Raw genomic sequence first — 25,562 nt, forward strand, 5'->3', positions numbered from 1 at the left:
AGATATATTCTGGTTCATTTGCACTTTTATGTCATGCTCTTGAAGGTACTGTTGTTTCTGAAAGGGTCCATAAAATTCAGTTTTAATAAAGTTAAGTAGATTCTGTATTTTTCTAGTTAGTATGCTATGTCTGTTGATACAAATGTGAAAATTTGGTGAAAATAGGTTATATACATACTATTTACATAGCCTCGATGCAGCTCCCCATAAATTATTAATTATAAAGGAAATAAATAGTAATTTAACATTGGAAAAACTTGTGGAGAGCACCTTATACATTCATACATACATACATACATATATGTATATATGTGGAGAGGAAGAGAGAGAAAGAATATGATAGATTAAGTGGAGCAATATGTGGACAGCATGTTTAATTTGGGTACACGATTTTTTTTGTATTTTAAAAACAAATTATAGTAAAAAAGTTGTAAAAAAATTATGTTGACATCAACATCAGAAAACTTTAAAAATGCTTAGGAATACATATAACAAAACATATATAAACTACTAACAATGATAAAACTGGACAAAATATCCGGGTCAACTGTTTTCAGACAGTGGACAAGCAGTAGAGAAAAGCTGCAGTTCTTGAGAGAACAGAAGCTTACAAGTTTCATGAATACTCCGCCTATGGCTTGGTGACAGTTTTCCAGTTAGATCTCAGAGATTTGAGTTCTACCAGAGAATATAGTTCTCTGAGCTGAGGAGGCAAAGATCAGAATTTATGGCAGTGAAACAGCTGGTATCTACAAGGCAGAGCACTAATGGGGAAGGAATTGTGCAGAAAGGAACTCCAGTAGTCCATGTGGGTATCTACCTTGTGTCTGTGCTGGGAGCTGGAGTGTTCATACACTGAGCAAGACTAGTCAGATAGCAGCTGCTACAGGGTGAGAGTGGAACAGAGATACTAGAGGTTCAGCTTTAGACTTCTGGCTCTGCCAAATTACAGAGATCACCTTAACACTTCATTAGCATATTTGGCATTCAGTCAAATAAGGAAAAGCTGGTGCTTTAGGAAGTAGGGCCACATCCTAAAGAAAGACCTACTCTAGAGCCACCCTAATAAAACCTACATCACATCTTGATGAACTACCCAGGGAAAACAGTTTGGAGATTGAGTTTCACTAAGAGGGGCTAAGAAAACAAATCTTACTTTCCACAGAGCTACACTAACAAAGTTTATAGTGAGCTGTACAACTTAAGGTGATCACCCAGTGATTGATTTGATGGCTAAAATAAGAAAAAATAGTTTTCAATGGGTATTACAGAACTGAGAGTGGTTATATGTAAGTAAGTATTCAATATTGAATGCAATATTGAATAAAAATTAAAGAATAATAAAATAGGATGTATTGTCAAGAAAAAAAAAGTCCAAAATGGCCCAGGTTTTGGATTTCACTTGCAAAGACAAAATATGGATACTATAAATATGTTCAAAGAACTAAAGCAAATGATCTTCAAAGAATTAAAGAAAAACATGGTCATAATTAAGAATATTTGCAGGGAAGTGAAAACTTTCAGAAAAATTGCTATGTAGAAATTCTTGAAAAACTCAACTAAATTAAAAATTTTAGTGTGTGGGTTTAATAGTATATTGGAGAAGGCAGAGGAGTCAGTGAAATTTGAAGGCAGTTTTATAGTGATTATTTTCTCTTAGTTATGTAGGAAGGAAGACTGAATTAAATACTAAATAACAGGTATTATTGGGTAGATATCATTCAGTCTAAAATACCTGTGATTGGAGTCCCCAAAGGAGAAAAGAGTGAGATTGTGGCTGACAAAATATTTGAAGAAATAATGGCCAAAAAATCTCATTCAGTGAAAAACATAAACAGGGTTTAAGAGGCTCAGCAGATCCCAACCAGGATTAATATAAAGAGAAAAAGATATCATGACACAGCCTAGTAAAATTGCTGAAAACCAAAGAAAAAGAAAATGATAAAAGTATCTTGAGGGGAGGAAAAAGATAAAAGGCACAGTACATATAGGAAAACAAAGATAAAAGATTTTGTTGGCTTCACAGAAGTGATAGATAGCAGAAGTAACAGAAGAGTGTTTAAAATGCAAGAAGCTCAACAGAAAGGTGTTAAAAAATATCCTGTAAACTCAGACTTCTCTATCTTTATGGATATCTTTAAAAAACAGAAGGTGACATGAAGACATTTTCAGTATTATAAAATCTGAGTTTGTGACAGTCATACCTACCCTACAAGAAATGCTAAAGGTTGTCCTTCAGGCAAAAGGGAAATATGCCAGATGGAAACTCAGATCTACAAAAAGTAATGAAGAGTACCTGAAATAGTAAATGAAACCTTTTTTCTTATGATTTCTTTGAAAGAAAATTTGTAATAAACATACTGCAAACAGGGTTTATAATGTACATAGTGTAAAATATATGATATAATTGCACAAACGATGGTATAGAACAAATAGAATTGTGCAGAAAGGGTGAAATATGAAATCTGGAAGGGTGAGGTAGAAAATAAGAAATATGAAGAGGTACAATTTTGACTTAATAGTAATTCTAATTAGATTGATACATTATGATATATTAATCCTAGACAAACCAGAGAAAATATAAAAAGAGGTATAGTTAAGCCAGTAGACGAAATAGAATACTAAAAATTGCTTGACTAACACAAAGCAGTAAAGGGATAAAAGAGATTGTCTTGGTCTATTTTAGCTGCTGTAACATGCTGTAACAAAATACTATAAACTGAATGGCTTATAAACAACTGAAATTTATTTCTCACAGTTCTAGAAGCCAAGACTTCCATGATCAGGGTGCTGGCAGACTCCATGTTTGGTAAGGGACCACTGATTTCTGATTCATATATGTTGCCTTCTATCTGTGTTCTCAGATGATGGAGGGACAAGGCAGCTCTCTGTACCCTCTTTTATGAGGGTGCTAATCCCATTCATGAGGACTCTGCTCTCATAATCTAATCACCCCCAAAGGCCCCATGTCATAATCCTATCACACTGGTGAGTAGGTTTTCAACATTTATGTTTGGTGGGACACAAACACTCAAACCATATCAGTGGGGAAAAAAGCAGAGGACACATGGAAAACAAATAGTAATAAAATAAGCACATGAAAAGTATCATGGGTATGTGTGTTTCTAAGAAGGTATCTTTCAAGGCAAACTATATTATAAGAAATAAAGTATCAGTATACAATAACAAAAATAATAACTTGTCAGGAAGAGATAATCATCTTAAATATGTATGCCTAAAAATTGAGCATCAGAATTTATGAAGCAAAACCTGGCAGAAATAAATGGAAAAATATACAAATTCTCACTAATAATGAGACTTTAACACTCCTCTTCGAGTAAATTCTAGAAAAAATATACCCAAAAAATCAGTAAAATACTTGGAAAATCAAGATACTTCTATCATCGAACTTGTTCTGATATTTATAGAACACTATCTACAACAACTGCAAAATACACATTATTTTTAAACGCATATCAAATGTTTACCAAGGTGGACCATATGGGAATATAAAATAAGCCTCAGTAATTTTCAAAATATAGATATCTTGCAAGATATGTTTTCTCTCTATAACAGAATTAAGTTAGACGACAACAATAATAGAACATCTACCACAGTCTAAAAATTGCATAACATAATTTAAAATTACTGGTGGGCCAAAGAAAGAATTATTTTGAGCCAAATGAAAATGAAGCATTGAAAAAGAAAGCCAAATTCTCAAATTACTGGTATCAGGAATCAAAGAAGGGAATCTAGTACAGCAAAATTAGAAACTCATATCATATATGAACATAGATGCAAAAGTTGTCAACAAAATATTTCTTGTATCAAACATTGCTGAACTTAGTAAGGAGAGTGTGTTATGACCACATGGAATTAATCCCAGGAATGCAAGGTTGGTTTTACATTTCAAAATTAATTAGTTAGCCATATTATCAGATAAAAAAAAACAGGTTATTATGAGAAAAATCATAATCACCTAAATACGTGTGAAACAAGAAGCATTTGATAGAATTCAGTCATTTTTTATGAAAAAACTCTCAACAAACTGGAAATAGAAGCAAACTTCCTCATTTTGATAAAGGATGTCCATGAAAAACTTGGAGTTATACTCAACTTAATGGTGAATGATTAGATACCTTGTCTTTTATAGTAGAGAACCTGGTAAAGGTGTCTATTTGCATTACTTCCTTTCAGCATTATAATGTACTAATCTGTGTAACAAGAAGACATAAAAGATGAGTATATGAGAGGAAAGAAAGTATACCATCTTTTTCTTTTTGTCAGCTGACCTAATTGTCCATGTGAATTCAGCAGGACATAGAGTACAGTCAACGTACCAAAAATAGTTATTTTTTTCTACAAACAGCAAAAATTTAAATGAATTAAAACAGTATTATTTACAATGTCATAAAAAAAAAAAACTAAAAATACCTTGGGATACATTTCACTAAATATGTGCAGATTTTCCACTGAAAACTGTAAGATATTGCTGAGAAAAATTAAAGAAGTTGTAAAGAAATGGTGATACATATTATGCTTATAGATTGGAAGAGGTGGTATTGTTAAGATGTCGTTTCTCCCACACATGACCTAGGAATGTCACACATTCCCAATCAAAATCCCAGCAGGTTTTATTATAGAAATTGACAAATGGTTTATAAAACTCATATGGCATGCAAAGGACATAGAATGTAGAAAACCAATTTTAAAGAAGAACAATCTTGGTGGACCTAAACTACTGATATGGCATCAGGGTAAAAGTTTTTGCTTAAGGATATAGAAATAAGCTTTCTAGAAGGTTAGAAACAGATCCACAAACATACCATCATTTGATGTTCAGTGATGTTCTTTGTATCAAATGGTTTTGTAAAGTCTATACATCTTAGGGACCAAAATGTATCTCAACTCCTGCATCAGACCTCACTGAATAATTAGAGGAATGGAGTACGTACCTATACATGAAAAGAAAAAAGATAGCTAGAATAAAACATAAGTTTGTGAAGGGAATATAGAATCATTTAATCTACTTTGTAAAAACAGTTTGGCAATGTTTTAGGTTAGATATACATTTGTACTATATTTTTTACTAATTTAATAGAAATGAAAACATCATACAAAAGTATTAATAATAGCCTGTGTTAGTTTCTTAGGGCTGCCCCCACAAGTGTCTATGATCTTAGTGGCTTAAAACAATGGAGATTTATGCTTTCACATTTCTGGGGTCCAGAAGTCATAAATGAAGGTGTTGGCAGGGTTCCTTTCTTCCAGAGACTCTGAGTGAGAATCTGGTCCATACCTCTCTGCTAGCTTCATTAAGCCACGCGCAATCCTTGGAGTTTCTGGGTAGGTGCATCACTCCAGTCTAGGGCTCACCCTAAATCCAGGATGATTTCATCTTGAGATTCTTAATTTAATTACGTGTGTTAAAACTGTTTCCACATATGATCACATTCAAGGTACCAGAGGTTAGGATTTAGACATACCTTTTGTGGGTCTCTGTTCGACTCAACCCACTACATAGCTCCAAACTGGGGTGGGGTAGGGGGGAAGTCCATCAGCAGGAAAGTAGATACACAAATTTTGGTATATTCTTGCATGGAAATCTATTAATAAAAAGGAACAAAGTACTGAATTATACATGTATATAAATCTCGAGGTCATTTTTTTTTTAGTGAAAGAAGCCAGCTATATAAACTGTTTACTGTATAGTTTCATTAATATAAATTTCAAGAACAGGCAAAACTAAGCTATAGTGATTGAAATGAAAACACTGGTTTTCTATGATGGGATGGCGATTGTCTGGAAGTGGGCATGAATGAATTAAGACACTAATATGATTCTGGGGTTTATGCCAGCTTTTTAATTCAAGAGATATGGAACTTATGTGTTAAGACTGTGTGCTGAGATTGCCAAATTAAATAGGAAGTCTCTTTGTTCTTTAGCTTTACCATTCATAGCTTTACTAGTTGATGATCCTGAGAATCTTCAAAACTCATTTGGACCTCCTGTGAAATCCTTAGTGACCCAGAATTGATAAGGATTTATAAATAAAGGTACAGCAGTCTATGATGTCTATAGCTGATTATTTATTTCTTGACTAAGTGGAGGAATATACATTTTAGCCTTTTAATATTTTTGTACAAGCCTTGGCTTTACCTTTCTCCTATGAAATATGTAAAAATTATACCATATGTACTTTGTTTTTGTGTAGTTTTCTTAAATGACTTTAGCGTAGCAGCTTTAATATCATAAGAGTACATTTATTTTAAAAACATTTTTGATATTCTGAGTATTACCTCAAGTATAAGTCACTTGAATAGCTTTTTTTTTTTTTTTTGAAGCCTTTCTCCAAGTGAAATGAACTTGTGTTTTTTCCTGAGAATTCTAGAGATCATGAACATATTGGTCTGTTAACAATGAAAGATTTTTTTTATATCATTAGAAAAATCAAGTTCAAGAATTGTTTCCCTAGTGTCTTAATTCTCTGTGATGTATTAGATCACACTACTTTCTCTTGTCTTTCATAAAAATGCATTTGTTTTTTCACATTCTTCTTGCTTATTATACCTCTCCCATAGAGAACTGAAGAATTAGCTAATAGGAGAATATGAGTGGAGAGTGTAGTGTGGAGCAGCAGTCCCCAGCTGTTTTGGCACCAGTAAATGGTTTCATGGAAGACACTTTTTCCACAGATGGCAGGGGGATGGTTTTGAGATGATTCAACCACATTACATTTATTGTGCATTTTATTTCTATTATTATATTACACTATATAATGAAATAATTATACAACTCACCATAATGTAGAATCAGTGGGAGCCCTGAGCTTGTTTTCCTGCAACTAAATGGACCCATCTGGGGGTGATGGGAGGCAGTGACAGATCATCAGGCATTAGATTCTCATAAGGAGCAGGCAACCTAGATCTTTTGTCTGTGCAGTTCACAATAGGGTTCTCGCTCCTGTGAGAATCTAATGTCACTACTGATCTCACAGAAGATCGAGCTCAGGTGGTAATGCAAGAAATAGGGAGCAGCTATAAATACAGATGAGGCTTCACCTGCTCCTGCTTGCTCAGGCCAGCTGCTCACCTCCTGCTGTGCAGCCTGTTTCCTAACAGTTACTGGTGTGGGATCCCTGATGTGGAGGGACAACAAAAGTAGATCTGAAAAAGTATTAAAGATTCAGCACAATAGGAGGTAGTTGGGTATACTAAGGAGAAAGGTAAGAAATACTGAGATAGTAGAGGTGGCAGGCAGAGCTCATTGCAGGGTCATTTTCTGTAGTGTGTTACTTGATAACTACTGTGAAGAAATTAAAGTTAATTCTTACAAGAAAACATAGGAGAGGAAGTTTGAGTTCCAGATGATTTGTAAATTGTAGTTATTAATTCCCACATTGTGATGCTCTGAGTGGTGAGGACAGTTGATTAGCAGCAAGTTAGCTCTAGGCCTGGGTCCTACTTGCCAGGTGACTTGAAAGAGTCATTTCATCTTCCTGAAATGCTTTTCTATTATTCCTTATAATGTGATATCTACAAAGTATATGAACTAATGCTTTTAGAGTATTATAAATTAAGACTGAGGCCAGTAAATTCCCAGTCAGCAGGTTATTGTACTGTTAGAAATTTAAGTGAACAGTTAGTTTCATAATGACTTCAGGGAAGAATAAAAAATAAATCCTTTTGAGGGGTGCTGTGTAAGTCTGCATAGTAGGATAGGGGGAAAAAAACATCAGACAACCTGTATTTATAAAAGAAAATGTGTAAAGAAAACTAGATATGGTGTTAAACAAAGTTGGTGTAAAAATGATTTTTTTCTTATAGAATAATGGATAAAATTAAAATTATATGTGAAAAATATAACCATAATGAGATTATGAGAGATTATGTCTTCCTGGGAACCTTTCCAATTTTCTACTCCTTAAGACAAGCAGAAAGAATTCAATGATAAGGGCTGCAGGGGCAGCTACTATGGCTCCTGTGCCCCTCACGGCACTGAATGGGGCCCAGTCAATACTTGTTGGTTCACTGATTTTTCTAAAGGTCTTTTTATGTTGTTCCCTCTCCAACAACATATATTGCCAACAAACAAAATTTTGAAATAAAATTACCCTTAAGGTTCTGGATATTGCTTCTTGGTTTTTACCAGTCATTGGTTTTAAGATCTCTTCATTCTGACATATGACATCTGTGGGTGGGGAGGTTACAGGAGTACTGCTCCCTGCCTTCAAGAAAAACAGGAGTGAAATCACTGTATTTTTACTTTTTTGGATTGATCTTCAGATTACATCTCATTATTGTCATAGATTTGGGTTTCGTGAATTTGTATTGCTAAGACTTCATAACAATAGATTTAAAGGATAATTGTAAAAATGAAATTCTAATTTCTTCTAACATTCTAGTTATTAACTAGCTTACATTTTATGTTTATGGATTTTTTACCCTTTCCTTCTTCTCGTTTTTAAAAATGACTTTCTGTTGCCTTTCAGAATATTATTTGAGCATCATAGTTCTCCATTTCTGCATTCTACTTAGCCTTAGACAAGTCAGAAGTTTAGTTTTCTTAGCAGGAAAACAATGCAAATCCTCAGTGTTGATAGAATATGAGAAGTGGTGAGGATGGGGAAACATTGGTCGGGGTTTTTACATATGCATATATTCCCCCCGCCCCGAACATTTTTTATTTGATTCCACCTGAAGAAGTAGTTTGATCAAATAATGAGGAAAATGGCTGGGTGCAGTGGCTCATGCTTGTAATCCCAGCACTTTGGGAAACCTAGGTGGGCAGATCACTTGAGGTCAGAAGTTAGAGACCAGCCTGATCAACATGGTGAAACCTTGTCTCTACTGAAAATACAAAAAGTTAGTCAGGCGTGGTGTCTCACGACTGTAATCCCAGCCACTCAAGAGGCCGAGGCAGGAGAATTGCTTGATCCCGGGAGGCAGAGGTTGCATTAAGCGGAGATTGTGCCACTGCACTCCGACCTGGGCAACAGAGTGAGACTCTGCCTTAAAAAAAGAAAAATAACCCTTCTGTTATTATCATAGATTCCAAGATTTAGATCTTGGAACATTAACCTTAAATGATACTTTGTTGTTAAATAAAAAGGGCAACCATTTGGCCTTGGGGTCATCATATGGCTGAATAGTGACCTAAAGACAGGCACCATCTCCAGGTGACCTTTCAAGTTCCTTTCCCACTCAATAATTTTGTTTATTAAAATACGTTTACTCAATAATAGTCAAATACTGATTTATCTAAACTTGGAAGAAAGAACAATAGGAAAAGGACATCTAATTTTTTTTAAAGTGTCGTTCAAAGCTTTGTTTTTAGGTTACTTTCCTGACTTTGTCTTGTCAGGGATTTTCATGAACTCGTAGCACTTTGTTCTGCATTACATCATAGACTTACTCTGTCTTTTCAAGGTACCTGTCCCTAGTGCCAGATACACTCATTATTCATACAAATCTAGGTTATATTTTTCTAGGAGAATTAATTACTTTATGCTGGCTACATATGGTTAGCTTGTCAGCAGGAAAGCTTTAACATATTTTGGGGTGGTATAATGTAGGCATTTAAGCAGTCTCTTTTTTCTTCTGTGCATGAAAATAGTAGTACATTAATATATATTAGAATTAATATATTTCATAATACAAATGTTTTGCGTAGAATACTGGATAATTTCTTCTCATATTTATTGCAAATATCTGGCTTCATAATCATGAGTAATGGCAGTTACTGAAAATAGAGATGTTATGAGCCCGTTAGACACCTTTAGAATGGCCATAACTACAGGTGCTACATGTGAGTGCTCTTTTGTACGTCTGACTGCTCTAAAGGACATATTACGTGTAACAGAGCATTACTCATGTTACCAATGTCATATGAATATCTTCCTTTTGCAATGGTTAAGGATAAAAAAAATCCAGACAAGTGAACCCATCTGGAGACATATAATATATTTTAAGACAAAAGTCTTTGTGGTAAGTGATCACTGCTTTAAAAGAACAATTCATGCCCGGTAAGAATCAATATTCTAATAGTGCATCTCTTTGTCTCTTTATAACTTTTATATTGCTTACACTTACTCTATAAACTTTTAATGATGTTTCTTCTTCTTCTTCTTTTTTTTTTTTTTGTCCTTGTTGAGCTTACATTCTTTCTTTTTCCTAGACAGTGGAATGTGAAGACATTCCCTAAAGTGCCTTGTAAAGTAGACTTCTTATTAATAACTACATTAATTGACCTCTTAGAATCTTGATTGTATACACATAACCATTTAATTTGGCAAGGGGCTGGGGAGAAAGCTAAGTATAAATTAGATATTTATATTATTTGAAAATGGAACTTTTCATTCACTATAAGGCTTTAGTCTATATGAAAATATTCTCTCAGAGTTGTGTACAAAGAACTAATTGCTCAATTTTTGTCAGGTGAGTAAACTGAGTTATGTTAAGTCATTAAGGCAGTGTCTATAAAATATTGGAGTCTAATAAGCCTTTGTCTAGTATACTTTAAGTAACGGTCATTATTATATTATGAACTGATAGCTTTCTGTGTCCCAAACAATCATGATTTTCATTATATTTGGCATCCTACAGGCTTCATATAGCATTGTTTTTTAGCCTTTCCTTTACAGTCTGTGACTAAGAGAAACAGTCCCTATTTTAACCTGTCTCTGCTTTTTTTCTGACCTTGCCTTAACCTGCTTTTGATATTTACAATAGTCGAAGTTCAACAATTTTACTATTACTGCCCCTTCAGTGCATTTTAAGTCCCGAATCCCTAATACGTTTGGTCAAGGAATTCATATCTAGCTTAATATGTGGTATGTCTTCAGCCTACACCTAATTGATTATTTCTTGCATGTGTGTTGATATAACACAGGAGTAAGGATAAAGGCAGGAACTTGCCCCTTTGTTCTTTTAGACATCTCTAGTCCCCCACATTCCCAATAGAGAAACCCAGAGTCCCAGACAGGGTTAACTTGGCATGTGATAGATTTGTGGGTTTGCACTGCTTCTGCGGTTCTACTGCTCCCATGTTTCCTAACTCTGATTCTGCTAATTTAGTATGTGTCAGGAGTCATTCTACTTTCCTGTGTTTCTGAAGAAAGTCAATTTAGTACAAATTGGGACCTATTTACTCTCCCTCTATCTAACACATACTGTTAGCCAGCAGGGTTTCTGAGGACAGCAGTTGCTATTTGAAGAAAACAAACCCTCTTTAGACTTTTCTGAATATGTTTTAAACATGACCCAATGTATTGCAGTATTGAACAAAAATTATTCAAAATAATGACATGAATGCCTTGTAATTTGTGGCCTATGTGTCCTGTTACCTTTTTAGAATTTAGTTTAAAAAATGCTTACTTTATTACTTAATTAAACATTGTCATTTAATTAAAGCTTTCTTTTCATTGGGCATCCAAATTTTTAATTTGAGTTTTGAGGGATGACTCTGAATTCCTTACAAAAACAAGCAGGGCTTTTCTCTCTTCCTGCTATCAGTTTTAGGAGACATATTGCTTCTTCGGTACTGTCATACCAATAAATCATCCCAGATTACTTGCAGTCATACAGTACTAAAGTATACCATGCATTTTAAAGGAAATCTGCTGTTTTCTTTTCAATCAGATGAGCAATGTGAAGAGACTACGGCCACGGCTCAGTGCTATTCTCTTTAAGCTTCAGTTTGAAGAGCAGGTGAACAACATCAAACCTGACATCATGGCTGTCAGTACTGCCTGTGAAGAGATAAAGAAGAGCAAAAGCTTTAGCAAGTTGCTGGAACTTGTATTGCTAATGGGAAACTACATGAATGCTGGCTCCCGGAATGCTCAAACCTTCGGATTTAACCTTAGCTCTCTCTGTAAAGTGAGTTTGTTTTTTAAAAACACATATTTGCCTGAATACTTGCTCTTAAATGTCAGCCCTGATTACATTATTTAAATATTTTTTATTTTGATGTGCTCATTATCAAGAACTTGAACTGAACCATGAACTCAAACCCAGAGTGAACTGAGCTAATTTACTCAACCTCTGAACGAAATCCAAATACTAATTTTCTTCAATCTGTAAATCCAATTCAAGGATTTTATTTAATAACAAAATTATATCATAAACCTATGCTTTCTCAAACCAATGAAATGGAACATCAAAATATTATTAATACTGACTCATACTTACTCAGTTCAGATACCTGTATGTATATTGAATATTGCTTAGGATTGCCATAAACATTTTTGCCTTTAACCATTTAAATATTTCTCTGCATTGCTTTCAAAAGCAGACTAAAAGGAGAGAAAAATGAGATTCCTTTATATAAAGGGGAAATTATTATTTTGGAAATACATGCAACTCAGATATCATTGATTTTGAAGTGTTTCTATCTAAATATAATTGTAGAGGACATGAAAATAGAGTAAGTTTAGAGCCTTTTTTTCCTTCTGTGTTTTTCATAGGTTGAATTTCCTTACAGCAAATATATTCAATGTTTTATAAAAGAGAGCTCTTTCCTGAGGAATGGGCCATAGTAATAGGGCTTTATTGATCTGCTTACAACAAATGCTTCTCAGTTACACATCACAAGAAAACCGTTTTCTTGTTCTTGACCTCATAACAACTGCACTCCCTGATTAAGGAATTTGATTATTGCTATTGCCAGTTAGGTAGAGAAGGTGAAAAACAAGTTCAGCTTTACCTATAAGTTTACTGCATGAAATTTCTTATACAATTTCCCTAGCCTAAGCCTCTCATTTCTATCAATGCCTTGTGAGCGTTTTCCTTGCCCCATCTCCATTCTTTTATTTTCCTCTCTGTTTTCTTAGGCAGCTATATTTGGTGAAGATCGCTAGCATGGGCGATACAATTCCTAAAACACATCCTGAAGACCTGGCACATCTATCCTGGGCTTACTCAGAGTGAAGTCCTGTGCCAGATACTTTGCCAGATTCTTTAATGTATGTGATTAATATTTACCTAGCATACATGATACTCATATTTTCCACATGTAAACCATTCATTATGATTAAATGCTTTAATGAAGCCATATACAAAAAGTATGGCAGCAGAGTTTAGACAGAGAGCCTAGCTCAGCTATGAGAGGGTAGTTAGATATTCAGAGAGAAATGGGAATTTAAGCTGGATCTTGAAGGATGAGCAGATGTTCTGTGAGAGGAAAAGGCATTCTAAGCAAGAGTCAGCAGCTTCCATAAGGGTTATAGCATGGCATGTGTGAGTACAATGAGTGGCCTATTACCTGTGCAGACTAGATGGGAAAGGAGTGAGGCTAATGAGACTGAGGTGGAAGTTGGTCTAGATTGTAAAGAGCTTTGAATATCCTGCCTAATGATGGGGATTTTATGGAGACACATTCCGTAAGGCAAGTAATATGATCAGATATTTTGTAGTAAGATATGTCTATCAGCAGTATAGAAAAAGATTAAGCTGCACTGTTTAGTACTGTTGCCATTAAACATATATGGCTACTTAAATTCAAATTAGTTGAAATGTAAATAAAATTAAAAACATGGTTCCTCAGTCACACTCGCCACATGTCAAGTGCTCAGTGTCCATACCCATTGGCAGCATATATATGGCACATTATCATCATTGCATAAAGTTCTGTTGGACAGCGCTGGGTTAGAGGGTTACAGTGAGGAGGTATTTGGTGTTTGGCTGACATGTAGTGTGAGACCTAAGAGAGCAACAGAGGAAACCAAACTGAGAAGGTAATGGGAAGGATGGTATGGGAGGTGGCAGAGGAGAGAAAGGTCAAAGATAATTCCTAAGTGTCTACCTTAGGCAACTAATGGGAGATATTGCTACTGGCATGTTTGAAGTGATTGCTCAAAGAAGAATAAGATCAGGGTTTTTTTGTTGTTATTCTACTCTTGTTTACCTCGGTATCTTAAAGGGCATATGATTGAAGCTGCCTTTTTAATTTATTTGGCAAAGGTTTGAGTGTCCACTAAGTTAACTATCATTGTGCTTTGAGATGCTGGAGTGCCAAGCTAAAGAGGGGGTTGAGGTAGAATGTAGTGGGGATATAGGGAAATATACAAATTCAGGGACATCTGAGGAATTGTCAGGGTGTGCTGGTTACGAACTTGGAAGCTGAAGGAGAAGGAGGCAAGCAAGAATGGCAGATTCAGGCTTTCCCTAAAAAGGAAGGCAAAGTAAGAAAAACAGGGTGAGGGGCAAGATAGGGGAAAGTTAAGTCCACAGCCACATGTGTACTACAGTCTGTTTCCTTGTGCAGAAGTGTCTGTGATCCTCTTTAAGTTTTACATCTCAGAACTATAGTTGACTCACAAAAAAACTGGCTGCATGCTCTTCCTCATGTCCTTATGCCTTCTTCTAAGGAAAGCTGTTGACAGGAGACTAGGTCTGATTAATGAGGTAAGATAGCCTACTGCAGTGGTTGGTATATAGGAAGTACTCAATAAATAGCTTGAATGAATGAAATTTATTGTCGTAAGACAAAAAGTAGTGTCTTATGTTTATTTTGTAGTTGAAAATAAATAGACATCCTCTCATTGAGATACAATCATGCCATAGTAATTTTTAAATCTTTTACAAATCTAATGTAGCTGTTATTATTTTACTACAGTTAGTTGGCAAACCAGTTAATCTGTCTGCAGATAAAGAGTTGACTTTATTTTCATGCAATGATACTAAGTATTTTGATCATCCCTCTTAGGAGCCTTCTGTTGTGGAAGAAACAAAATAAATACTACAACTTTATGTTTTTTATTAGCCTACATGTCAAGTTGAAAGCATATATTGAACAAGATGATATCTCATCATATTTGTTATCAGAAGTAGCAGCTTGATCTTTGACAATTGTGATTGAATTTTCACACTGAGTATAAAGCATTTGGTTTGATGATAAGCTCCTACACAAGGAATTCCATATATATTTGACAGTAGAAAGATGGGGAAGTATTTTAATCTGTTAAAACATGCTGGGTAATTATATGACATTTAACATTTTATATCCCAAATCCTTACTTTTAAATGCCCTTTACGAATTTAACTCAAGTATGAAAAATTCATGAAAATTCATGTTAAATTAACTTTGCATTGTTTAGAAATAAGAGCATGAATACTTGAGTTTCATGCCAATTATACTTTAGTTTGGGGAGCTGTATCATAGCTTTGTAGACATTTGTAGTCAGGATAGCAATGAGTAACTATAATATCTCTGGATTCAGAGAGAAAAGGATTTACTTTCTTATATCCCAAAGATTTGACGTGGCATATGACAAAAAAGTAAAATATGACATATAAGGTAAACATAACTGAATTTATGATTAAGATCTAAATAAAAATTAAAGTTGCTGTATAGGTGCTTGACTTTTTGGTGATCAAAGTGATGTGAAGACTTCATGAGCAAAAACAGTGCTGATTAAACCTTCATAAGAAGTTTTGCATATGTATCTTTACAAAAGATATGTATCTTTACAAAAGGAAAACATGTTGAGTAATGTTATAAACAACAAATGAGTCAGTTTCATCAGAATCTTTTTTTTTTAGAACCATCTCCCTCTGTCTTCCTCTCTTCCCCTCTCCCCCAAAATATGTATTCTGGGCCTCTTAAGGACCTGGCACCCCATGCAAACCCTCATGATGAGAAACAAAATGTACGTTTCAGTCACAGTAATGCTACTTCTAGTTTAGCTAAAATAGTGTAAGTACCTTGTTTTCTGATGACTTGACTTTTTAAAAGGATAAGCCTTGTAGAAATAATGGAGAACTGCTTGTCATTAAAAAATCCTCCAAATACAGTACTGAACTTTAGATAAAAAATGTATAATAGGCATTTTGAGATTATTTTAATTTTGAGAGTGGGGGGACTGCTGTTGATTAAGTGGAAAATATATCTTTAGAAATTAAATTGGCAGATAGTAGATGTTTATCTGACCAAAATGCCGACCTAGAAAAGTTTGTATCTGGTTAGTGTCAAAGATATTTCTCCAAGAGATGTGTTGATAGGGCCAAGTTCATTTTTTTCAAAGGATTTTAGGTGAAGAGTGAATTGACCCCACCATCAAAGTTCATCACCATATTAAAATATATGAGATAATTTTGACTGGTAAATTTAAGAAGCAGATGTTACTAATCCACATATAATAGCTATAACATGTGTTTAACAATGTTTACTAATGTCTAATAAGATGTGTAATTTCTGAGTAACAGATCATTCTGATCAGTACAACGGGGTGATGCAGCTCTTTGTTCCAGGTGGTTAGATCAACTGACTTCCTATATTGGGGTAATAGATACAAATTTTGAAGGAGTTTACCACATGTAATAACTAATTTTTATTAGTATTTATGCTGTTATTCTTTGGGAAAATTGCAGAAACAAATAACTATTGATCCCACTTTAAATTGATCCATACTGTCACTTTGTAGGAAGCCTTCTGTTTTCTGTGGCAGTAGAATATCTAATGAGTTCATCTCAAAGTTAAAGTCATCGAAGAATACATGGTAATGGGGCTATGAGTGTTGAGGATTAGGTGCTAAGACGGTGAGGGGGTGACAGACAAAATTACTTTTTCCTATATTCTCTTTTCTAATGCATGGATTTTTTATCTGAATCTGGATATTCCTTTTATAAGCAAAAAGTAGAAAAAGTAGAATAACTCCACCAGGGTTGTGATGGGGATAATTAAAACAACATAAACAACAATAAACATTGAATTCTCATATTCTTTAATGTTTCCACTAAGCCTGATGAGACTCTTTCCAAAATTGTGACAAATCTCTTTCGGATGACATTGATTAGCAACCTAGAGTACCCTTTAAGAAATACTGATACCGCAGTCCCCACACAGTTCAATTAACTTAGAGAAAGAATGGTTGTGGATCCTGACTGGTGGCATTTTTAAAACCACTTCCTAGGTGATTTTAATACTCAACTTGAAGTGTGAATCACTTGGTCTTCTGCCCTGCTTTCATATCCCAGAATGGAAAATCCCTGACTGGTGGTCTGGAACCAAAAGCAAACATGAAAAAAATGAAAATTAACCAACACCAAAGCCACAACAAAAAAGGAACAACTTTACTTCTTCACTTAAGAATGAGTGGTGAGGCCGGGCGCGGTGGCTCACACCTGTAATCCCAGCACTTTGCAAGGCCAAGGCGGGCCTGTCACCTGAGGTCAGGAGTTCAAGACCAGCCTGGCCAACGTGGAGAACCCCTGTCTCTACTAAACTACAAAAATTATCCGGGCGTAGTTGCAGGCGCCTGTAATCCCAGCTACTCTATTCAGGAGCCTGAGGCAGGAGAATCGCTTGAACCCGGGAGACAGAGGTTGCAGCGAGTCGAGATGGTGCCACTGCACTCCAGCCTGGGTAAAAAGAGTGAGACTCCGTCTCAAAAAAAAAAAAAAATGAGTGATGAAAATATTTTCAAAAATTGCTACTTTCCTCTCATGCCAAGCTAAACATTACTCTGAAAATGAAAACTTTGAAAAGGAGTGTGAATTTCAGGCATGTAGTGGAACTGAAATAAGTTGAAGGCCTGTTTCTCGAGTCATTTTGCAAGTCTCTACCTTGTACACGTAGAGTTTCAGTGACTATAAAAGCGTGAGACAGGATACCTTTGCCTATTTCAGGCAGTTTGTATTTTGCATACCTGTCACACTCACACAAGTTAATACTGTGAGTCATTTTTGTGAAATTTTGATCCCTATGTATCACTTTTTCCTTTACTCTATGAATTTATTTTTAAGAAAGATCTCTGCCAAGCAAATCCATTGTTCCATTTGCATTCAGGTTATTTTTGGGAAGGATTTTAATTCTTTATTAGATTGGCAAAATTATACCAGTAAATTTTGGCAACCTTTTAAAGTAAAGCAGTATGGGCCAAAGATTTGCAAATAACAAATGCCATTCTTATTTTACATGCAGCCAATTAAATCACAGAAATACTGATTTCCAAAGCAATGTGAAACTATTTAGAATACTTAACCCCCTTTGACTCATTCATTAACACATTTAATCTATGACATTTTCTAAGAAATATTTAATTGGCTTTTCTAAATAGCGTTTTTGGTAAATTCTTTTCACGTCACCTTTGTTTTTCAATTGCTATTAAATGTTGTAAATGAGAATGATTCTTTTAATGGAATTATAAAATATAGAGTGACTTTGCTTAGGCTCAGTAAATAGGCTACTTGTGTGCCTTCATCTTCCTGCTCTCGTAGCAAACATCGCTTCTCTATCGCACTACGCTTTCCCCCAAACACCCAGCCTCCGAATCCTCCTCAGCATCATGCTTATAGACAACTGCCTCCTCAGAGATAGCACCTAAAGTGAATATTACCATCCCTGGTTTAATTCAGACTTATCTTTTTATATTTTTTAAGTGAAAAATAAAAAATGGAAACAAGGCACTCCATTCCTGATACTCTAACAAGTGTCTTACCTCTCCTTTATCAAGGGTCTGCATTGTTTCTACATTTCTGGAATCAGAGACAAAACATGCAACATTATTATCCACATAGTAATACTTAGCCATTGGTACCTATGAACATTTGTTCTTGGGAGATGGGGAGAGGATGATGATGAAATGTGTCATAGGTGGCTTTGAACTATGGTTCCAGCATTGGGAGGTACATAATCCACCACCACCAGAACAAACTGAAAAATATCACTTGAGCTGTATCAGGCATGTGTTTTGTTAAGTCCTTTAATGTAAAGTTCAGAAGTTTCTGTATTTATATTTTTAAAAACAAAAACATCTCATTTAAAATTATTGTTTGATCTGCTTATATGAAACACGAAAATGAAAATACAACTTATAAAATTTTGTTGGAGGCAATGAAAGCAATGCTTACAGGGAAATTTATAGCATCAAGTGCATAATCAGAAAACAAGAAAGATCTAAAAATAATGATCTTTAACCTTAGGAAACAAGAAAAAGAAGAGCAAATGGACTCTGAAGAAGGTAAGACAAAGAACTAACATATACTAGAGCAGATATCAATGAAATTGATACAGAAAATTAATAAAGTCAAACCCACCAATATCTGATTGAGTCTTTAAAAAGATCAATAGCCAAGCTAACCAAGAGAAAAAGTAGATACCAATTACCCATATCAAAAATGAAAGAGAGACTATCATTACTGATCCTATGGATGTTAAAAAGATAGCGGAAGAATATTATTAACATGACCAAGCCTACAAATGTGATAACCTAGATGAAATGGACCTTCATAGATGCCATCTACCAAAAGTCACACCAGAGGAAATGGATAATCTGAATCTATTAAAGTACTTGAATCAATAATGAATAACCTTCAAAAACAGAAAGAGCAAGACTCAGATGGTTTCACCAGTAAATTCTATCAAACATGTAAGGGAGAAATAATTTCAGTTCTCTAAATCTGTTCAAGTAAATAGAAGCAGAGGGAACACTTTTTAATTAATTCTTTGCATCCAAGCTGGATGCAACATTTGAAAATCTGTTAATGTAATCTATCACCATCAATGAACTAAAGAAGAAAACTCACCAACAGATGCAGAAAATGCATTTGACAAAACCCAACATTCATTAATGAGAAAAATTCTCACCAAATTAGGGATGGAGGGGAACTTCCTCAAGTTGTGATAAAGAACATCTACATAAAACCGACCGCTAGCATCATACTTAATGGTAAGAAACTAGATGTTTTTTCCCTAAAATTGCAAACAATGCAGGTGTGTCTTCTCTCACTACTCCTCTTGAACATTGTGTTGGAAGTCCTAGCTAATACAATAAGACAAGAAAAATAAAAGCTATAAAGATTGGGGTAGAATAAATACAACTCTTTCTTCACAGATGAAATGATTGTCTATGTAGAACCCCCCCACCTGCCCACCAAATTGACAAAAAATAAACCTCCTGGAACTGTTAAGCAATGATATCAAAGTTTTAAATGATGAGGTCCCCTATTTTAGAAAGCCATTGGTTTCCTGTATACCAGCAATGAACAACTGGAATTGGAAATTTAAAACATAGGTATTAATCTAACAAAATACATATAAGATCTGTATGAGGAAAACTACAAAACTTTGAAAGAAATCAAAGAAGATCTAATAAAGTAATAGATACTTCATGTTTATAGAAAGCATGTCTCAGTATGGTTAAGGTGTCATTTCTTCCCAACTTGATCTATAGGTTCAATAGAGCCCCAGTGAGAGTTCCAGCAAGTTGTTTTATGGATATTAACAAAATGATTTCAAAGTTTGTATGGGGAGGCAAAACACCCAGAATAGCTAACACAATACTGAAGAAGAAGAACTAAGTTGGAAATCTGACACTTGACTTCCAGACTTAGTATAAAACTGCAGTAAGGAAAAGATTGTGGTATTAGCCACAGGAAAAAAAAAATAAAAATAATTTTAAAATAATGGACCAGACTATAGTCCTCAGAAATAGATTCGTATAAATATAGTCACTTCATATTTGATAAAGGAACAAAGGTAATTCAATAGTGAAAGAATAGTCTTTCTTTTAAAGAAAAGGTGCTAGAACATCTACATTAAAAAAAAAAAAAAAAGTTGCCAGACCTAATATCTTTCACAAAAATTAACTAAAAATTTATCATAGACCTAAATGTAAAATGTAAGACTATACATTTTATAGAAGATAAGAGAAAATCTATGTGACCCTTGTTTTGATTATGATGTTTTAGCTATAACACTAAAAGCATGATCTATGAAAGAAAAAAATGATAAATTGAACTTTATTAAAATTTAAAACTTCTGTGGCAAACAGTTAAGACAATGAAAAGACAACAGGCTGTAAGAAAATCTTTCCAGAACACATATCTGATAAAGGACTTTTATCTAAAGTGTACAAAAACTCTTAAAACTAAGAAAATAAACCAGTTTAAAGAAATGATCAAAAGATGTGAACAGATACCCATCAAAACGTATAGGTGTTACGTAAATATTGAAGGGATTAAAATATGCTATTCTGGTATATTGACTATTTAATTTAAAGATACTTGAAAAACAGCAGGTATAGAAAGATCACTTTGACCTCCTTGCTATTTTTTAAAAGCAAAAGATAAAATTTTGATGCAAAGATGGCCTTCCTATACCAGAAAGATGCAGTATCTTTAATCTTCAACAATAAAAAGTCTCAACAAAGAGAATTTTGTAGAGGCCTTGTTAAAAATAATTTCCCACCTGATGTAGTTGCTTCTTAACAACTCTTCTTTGCCCAACCCAGTACATGGGTAACTGACTCTATTTCTTTCAATCTTCATTCCCTTGATGGTCTTTGTGCTACGGAAAACTTGCATTACACGTTTCTCCTGTTAATCTATCTCACGTCAAATTAAATTGTCAGACCAGCAAGGACCCTAAGAGGATGGAGCTGGAATTTTTCTGACCCTATAATAGTCAGCAACCTATGTCATTAAGGAATTGCAAACTAAAACAATGAGACGCCACTGCATATGTACTGGCATTGCTAAAATACTAAACGCTGACAGCACCAAGTGCTGGTTAGTATATAGTACAACCTTCATTCATTGCTAGTGGGAAAGCGAAATGTGGCACATCAACTTTAGATAACTGGCAGTTACAAAGCTATATGTAGAACAAACCATCCAGTAATCACACTCCTGGGTATTTACCCAAATGAATTGAAAACAACATCCACACAAAAACCTGCATACAAATGTTTACAGCCATTTTATTCATAATTGCCTGAACTTGGAAGCAAGCAACATGTCCTTCAGTAGGTGAATGGATAAACTGTGGTATATTCATTTGGAATATTATTCAATATTAAAAATAAATGATCTTCTTAAGCCAAGGAAAGACATGGAAGAACATTAAATTCCTATTGCTAAGTGAAAGAAACCAGACTGGAAGGGCTATATACTATATGATTCCAACTATGTGATGTTCTGTAAGTGACAAAAGTCTAGAGACGGGAAAACATCAGTAGTTGCCAGGGGTTCTGGGGAGAGGGAAGAAGGAAGGAATGAATAGGTGAGACACAGAATTTTTTAGGGTGGTAAAGCTATTCTGTATAACATTGTAGTGATGGATGAATAACACTGAGTTTATCAAAACACATAGAACTGCAGAACACAAAGAGCGAACCTTAATGTGGAAACTGCTTAACAATAACATGTCGATACTGATACATTACTTGTGACGAATGTACCACACAAATGTAAAACGTTTACCACAGGATAATTTGTGTGTTCGCATAGGGAAGGATATATAGGAACTCTGTTTTCTGTTCATTTTTCCTGTAAAGCTAAAATTGCTCTAAAATATAAAGTCTGTTAATTATTAATAAAATTTTAAGGGTTAAAAAAACTTTAATTTGAAATTAATATATTTGGTCCATTTGTATAAACAATCTAAACATGTTCACTTTCTAAGCACTTTCTCCAATTTTTGTTAATTGTTCCCATGAGAAATTCTTATTGTTAGATTAAGAAATCCATGCTCTAAAATAGCAGTTTAGTTATATAGCTTTGGCTGGACAGTATTGGACTCCAGTGAGTTTTCTGAAACTACTCCAAACAAGAATATTTTTAAAATTTTTGACATATGTGACTAAATTATTTGCCTGGAGGTTTTACTGATTTGCACATGCCTGCAGTGGCTTTCATAGACTGGCACTATGAAAGTGCCGGTCTCACTGCAACCCTGCCATGATTCATTGTTCTTGGTGAGAGTGTTTTTGTTAGGGTAGAGAGTGCTGATATAGTTGGCGAAACAGTATCTTGTATTTTTTTATGTCTTTGATCATCCAAGTTTAGCGTTTTAAAAATATATTTGTATTCTAATCGTATTTGTTCCCTTGCAGATTGTTTATTCTAGTAGTTTTTCCCATTTGCCTGTTATGAATGTGTGTTTTCTGATCTCTCAGTACTAAAAGAACTGAAAATAGTCCTTTTTTATAAAGAACATTGAGATGTTTTATATCTTTTGAGGGAAAAAGGGGGCAGTATGAACAGAACAGTACAATATAATAGACAATGTAGTATGCTAAACTTTTACTAAAAAGCAAAAATGCTTTTTATATAGAAGTTTCTACACTCACTGTAATTCAAGAGAAATGTGTTAAAAATATAATTCAGAGAAAGTGTGTGGGGATATGGTAGCATATTATAATTATGGAAGTCCACATTATTTAAAGCACTTTCTTGGTCACTTAATGTTTTAATTCTCATCATTTTAAAATGAAAATTAATATAAATTGTTTTTATATACAAGTGCCATAGGTAATTTAATATTTATATGCCTTAATATCTAATTTACCTAATATCAATTGGTTTCTATCTTTAAAATTATTAAGAAAGTTGTATTTTGGTATTAACGGTTATGGTTATGGCAGTGGCATAAGCACCTCGGGCTTGTTATGTTTTGTTGTTTAGGAGCCGGGTCTCACTCTGTCACCTATGCCTGGGTACAGTGGAGAGTTTATATAGCTCACTGCAGTCTTGAACTCCTAGGCTCATGCAATTCTCTTGCCTCAACCATCTTGTTTTATTTATTTCAAGATTTTCATTGCCATTTGTCTTGGAATGATATTGTTTTGTTTTGAAAAATTTCATTAGCACAATGATTATTTAAAATATATATATAAAAACATTTATATATATATATATATGTAAATAAAGCAAGAGCCCATCTCAAATACACACACACACACACACACACACACAAACACATACCAGGCACACACACAAGCACACACACATACCAGAAAACAATATCCATTCTATAATGGTGGTTGGTTTTATTAGTGAATTTGTACTACCACATTGACTTTTTGAGCTTTCTTTCTGAGCAACTATGATATATAGTCTTTGTTAGTGTGTCTTCATACATTCATTTTCACATGGATACCTTTATGCTATTTTATGCATACACAATCCACTTTGTTCTGCAAAAGATTTGAAATGGGATATGATGCTATTAAAATATAGTTGTATAAATCCATTGAAGGTTAAACTTTATAGATACCTTTTTCTTCAATCATATGATATTATATTTTGTCAGCAGTTATCCATTAGAAATATATAAAGAGTTACTATTTGATTGATATGATTCAGATGGCATTTTATTTATTTTACAGATAAAACAATAGAATTTTGTGCTCTGAGAACTAGAAATGACCTCAAGGGAACGTGGTGTCTGTTTTTAGATGCTTTCCATGCTAGAATTAGCAGGTTAAAGGGTGCTAGTATTTTAAATTGCATTAATGCTCTTTTGTTGTTTTACTACTATTTTTTGAGAATTTGCTTTCTTTTGTTACTAATAAGTTAGACTAAAGACTTCCATAAAGGAACTATATTTTATAGTGGATAACAGCTTTGTATTCACACAGACATGCGTTCCAATCATTGGCTCCATGTGATCCAGTGTAAGCTATATGATCTCTCTAAATTTCCATTTTCCTTTTTAAATAATGGGTATAATACTAGTTGGCGGTTGTATGTTTTAAGCAGTTAACATGTGTTATATTATTTGACTAGTGTCTGTCTTGTAGTAAGTACCAAACAAGAATTGCTTACTGTCATCCTCAGCATTAATATTATTCAAAGGTTGTATTCTTCTAAACTGTTAATGGTGACATGACAAGATTTTTCAGAACTTTGTCATGTTTCTGGTGGTCACCAATGTCCACAGCATCTAAACATCTAAATATGCAATGCTGCTTTGATACATACCTAGATTATAGGAACATAATGATGTGGAATAGAGTTATTAATGTGATAATATTCTTAAGATGTAAGTTTCATTATTTCAAACAGGAAGGGATTCTAATTTCTTGACTTCCGAAGATCATCAAGATGCTTAGTTTTTATTTTAGGGTTTAAATTTAAATTATTTCTATGTAACTAAAATAATGGAGTATTCTTTAAATGTCATCCGAATTTGTGCTGAATACCTCAAAAATATCCCCAAGCCTTACACTGTAACTACAAGGGAGTTTTACTCCAGACTGACAACTAGGCCATGATTTATTATAGGATCCACTTCTAACATTATTTTGTCTGGAATGAACAGAGTGGTTGGAGAAACTCCATCCATCTTTTGTTTATTTGACATTTATGCCACATTAAATGTACCTTAAAGAAACAATACATAAATAGGAAATTCTATTTAACACTGATGATTACTCATCAGTAAGAAAAATCTCTTGACAATAATACAAAAAAAATCCTGTCAAGCACTGACTGTTAAAGTTTAAATAAAGCATACTTTTAACCTGAACGTATTTTTAAAGCAAATATTTTATTTTCTTTCCAAGATTTAGCATTTCAAAGTGTACTTAAGTTGTTACTCATCTTCAACAAAATTAACACTGTCTTCCAAGCTTTACTTGTTCTAACTCAGAAACTGATTATGATATGAATGAATATGATAGGAGTAGAAGTAGAATGTGCCTTTTTAGTTAGTAATGTTCATTAATGAAACGAAAAAATATTGAGCAAATGGATAAGGACCTAATACATTTTATACTTTCATGCTTTTGGAAGACTTTTTAAAAAATGATTAGAGAGAGGGGAAGGAGAGAATAGAGT

The 25,562-nt window shown here is 34.1% G+C and overlaps 1 protein-coding gene across 2 annotated transcripts in view; it reads left to right on the plus strand.

Moving 5' to 3' along the window:
• Positions 1-25,562, plus strand: part of DIAPH3 (diaphanous related formin 3) — a 512,593-nt gene that overhangs the window by 291,017 nt on the left and 196,014 nt on the right. For both annotated transcript variants that reach the window (XM_033177601.1, XM_033177602.1), the window contains one exon: positions 11,640-11,879. In XM_033177601.1, the coding sequence (XP_033033492.1) occupies positions 11,640-11,879 (240 nt within the window). The remainder of the gene's footprint in view (positions 1-11,639; positions 11,880-25,562) is intronic.

The sequence above is a fragment of the Trachypithecus francoisi genome, unplaced genomic scaffold, assembly GCF_009764315.1.
Source record: "Trachypithecus francoisi isolate TF-2019V2 unplaced genomic scaffold, Tfra_2.0 Lachesis_group18, whole genome shotgun sequence".
NCBI lineage: Eukaryota > Metazoa > Chordata > Mammalia > Primates > Cercopithecidae > Trachypithecus > Trachypithecus francoisi.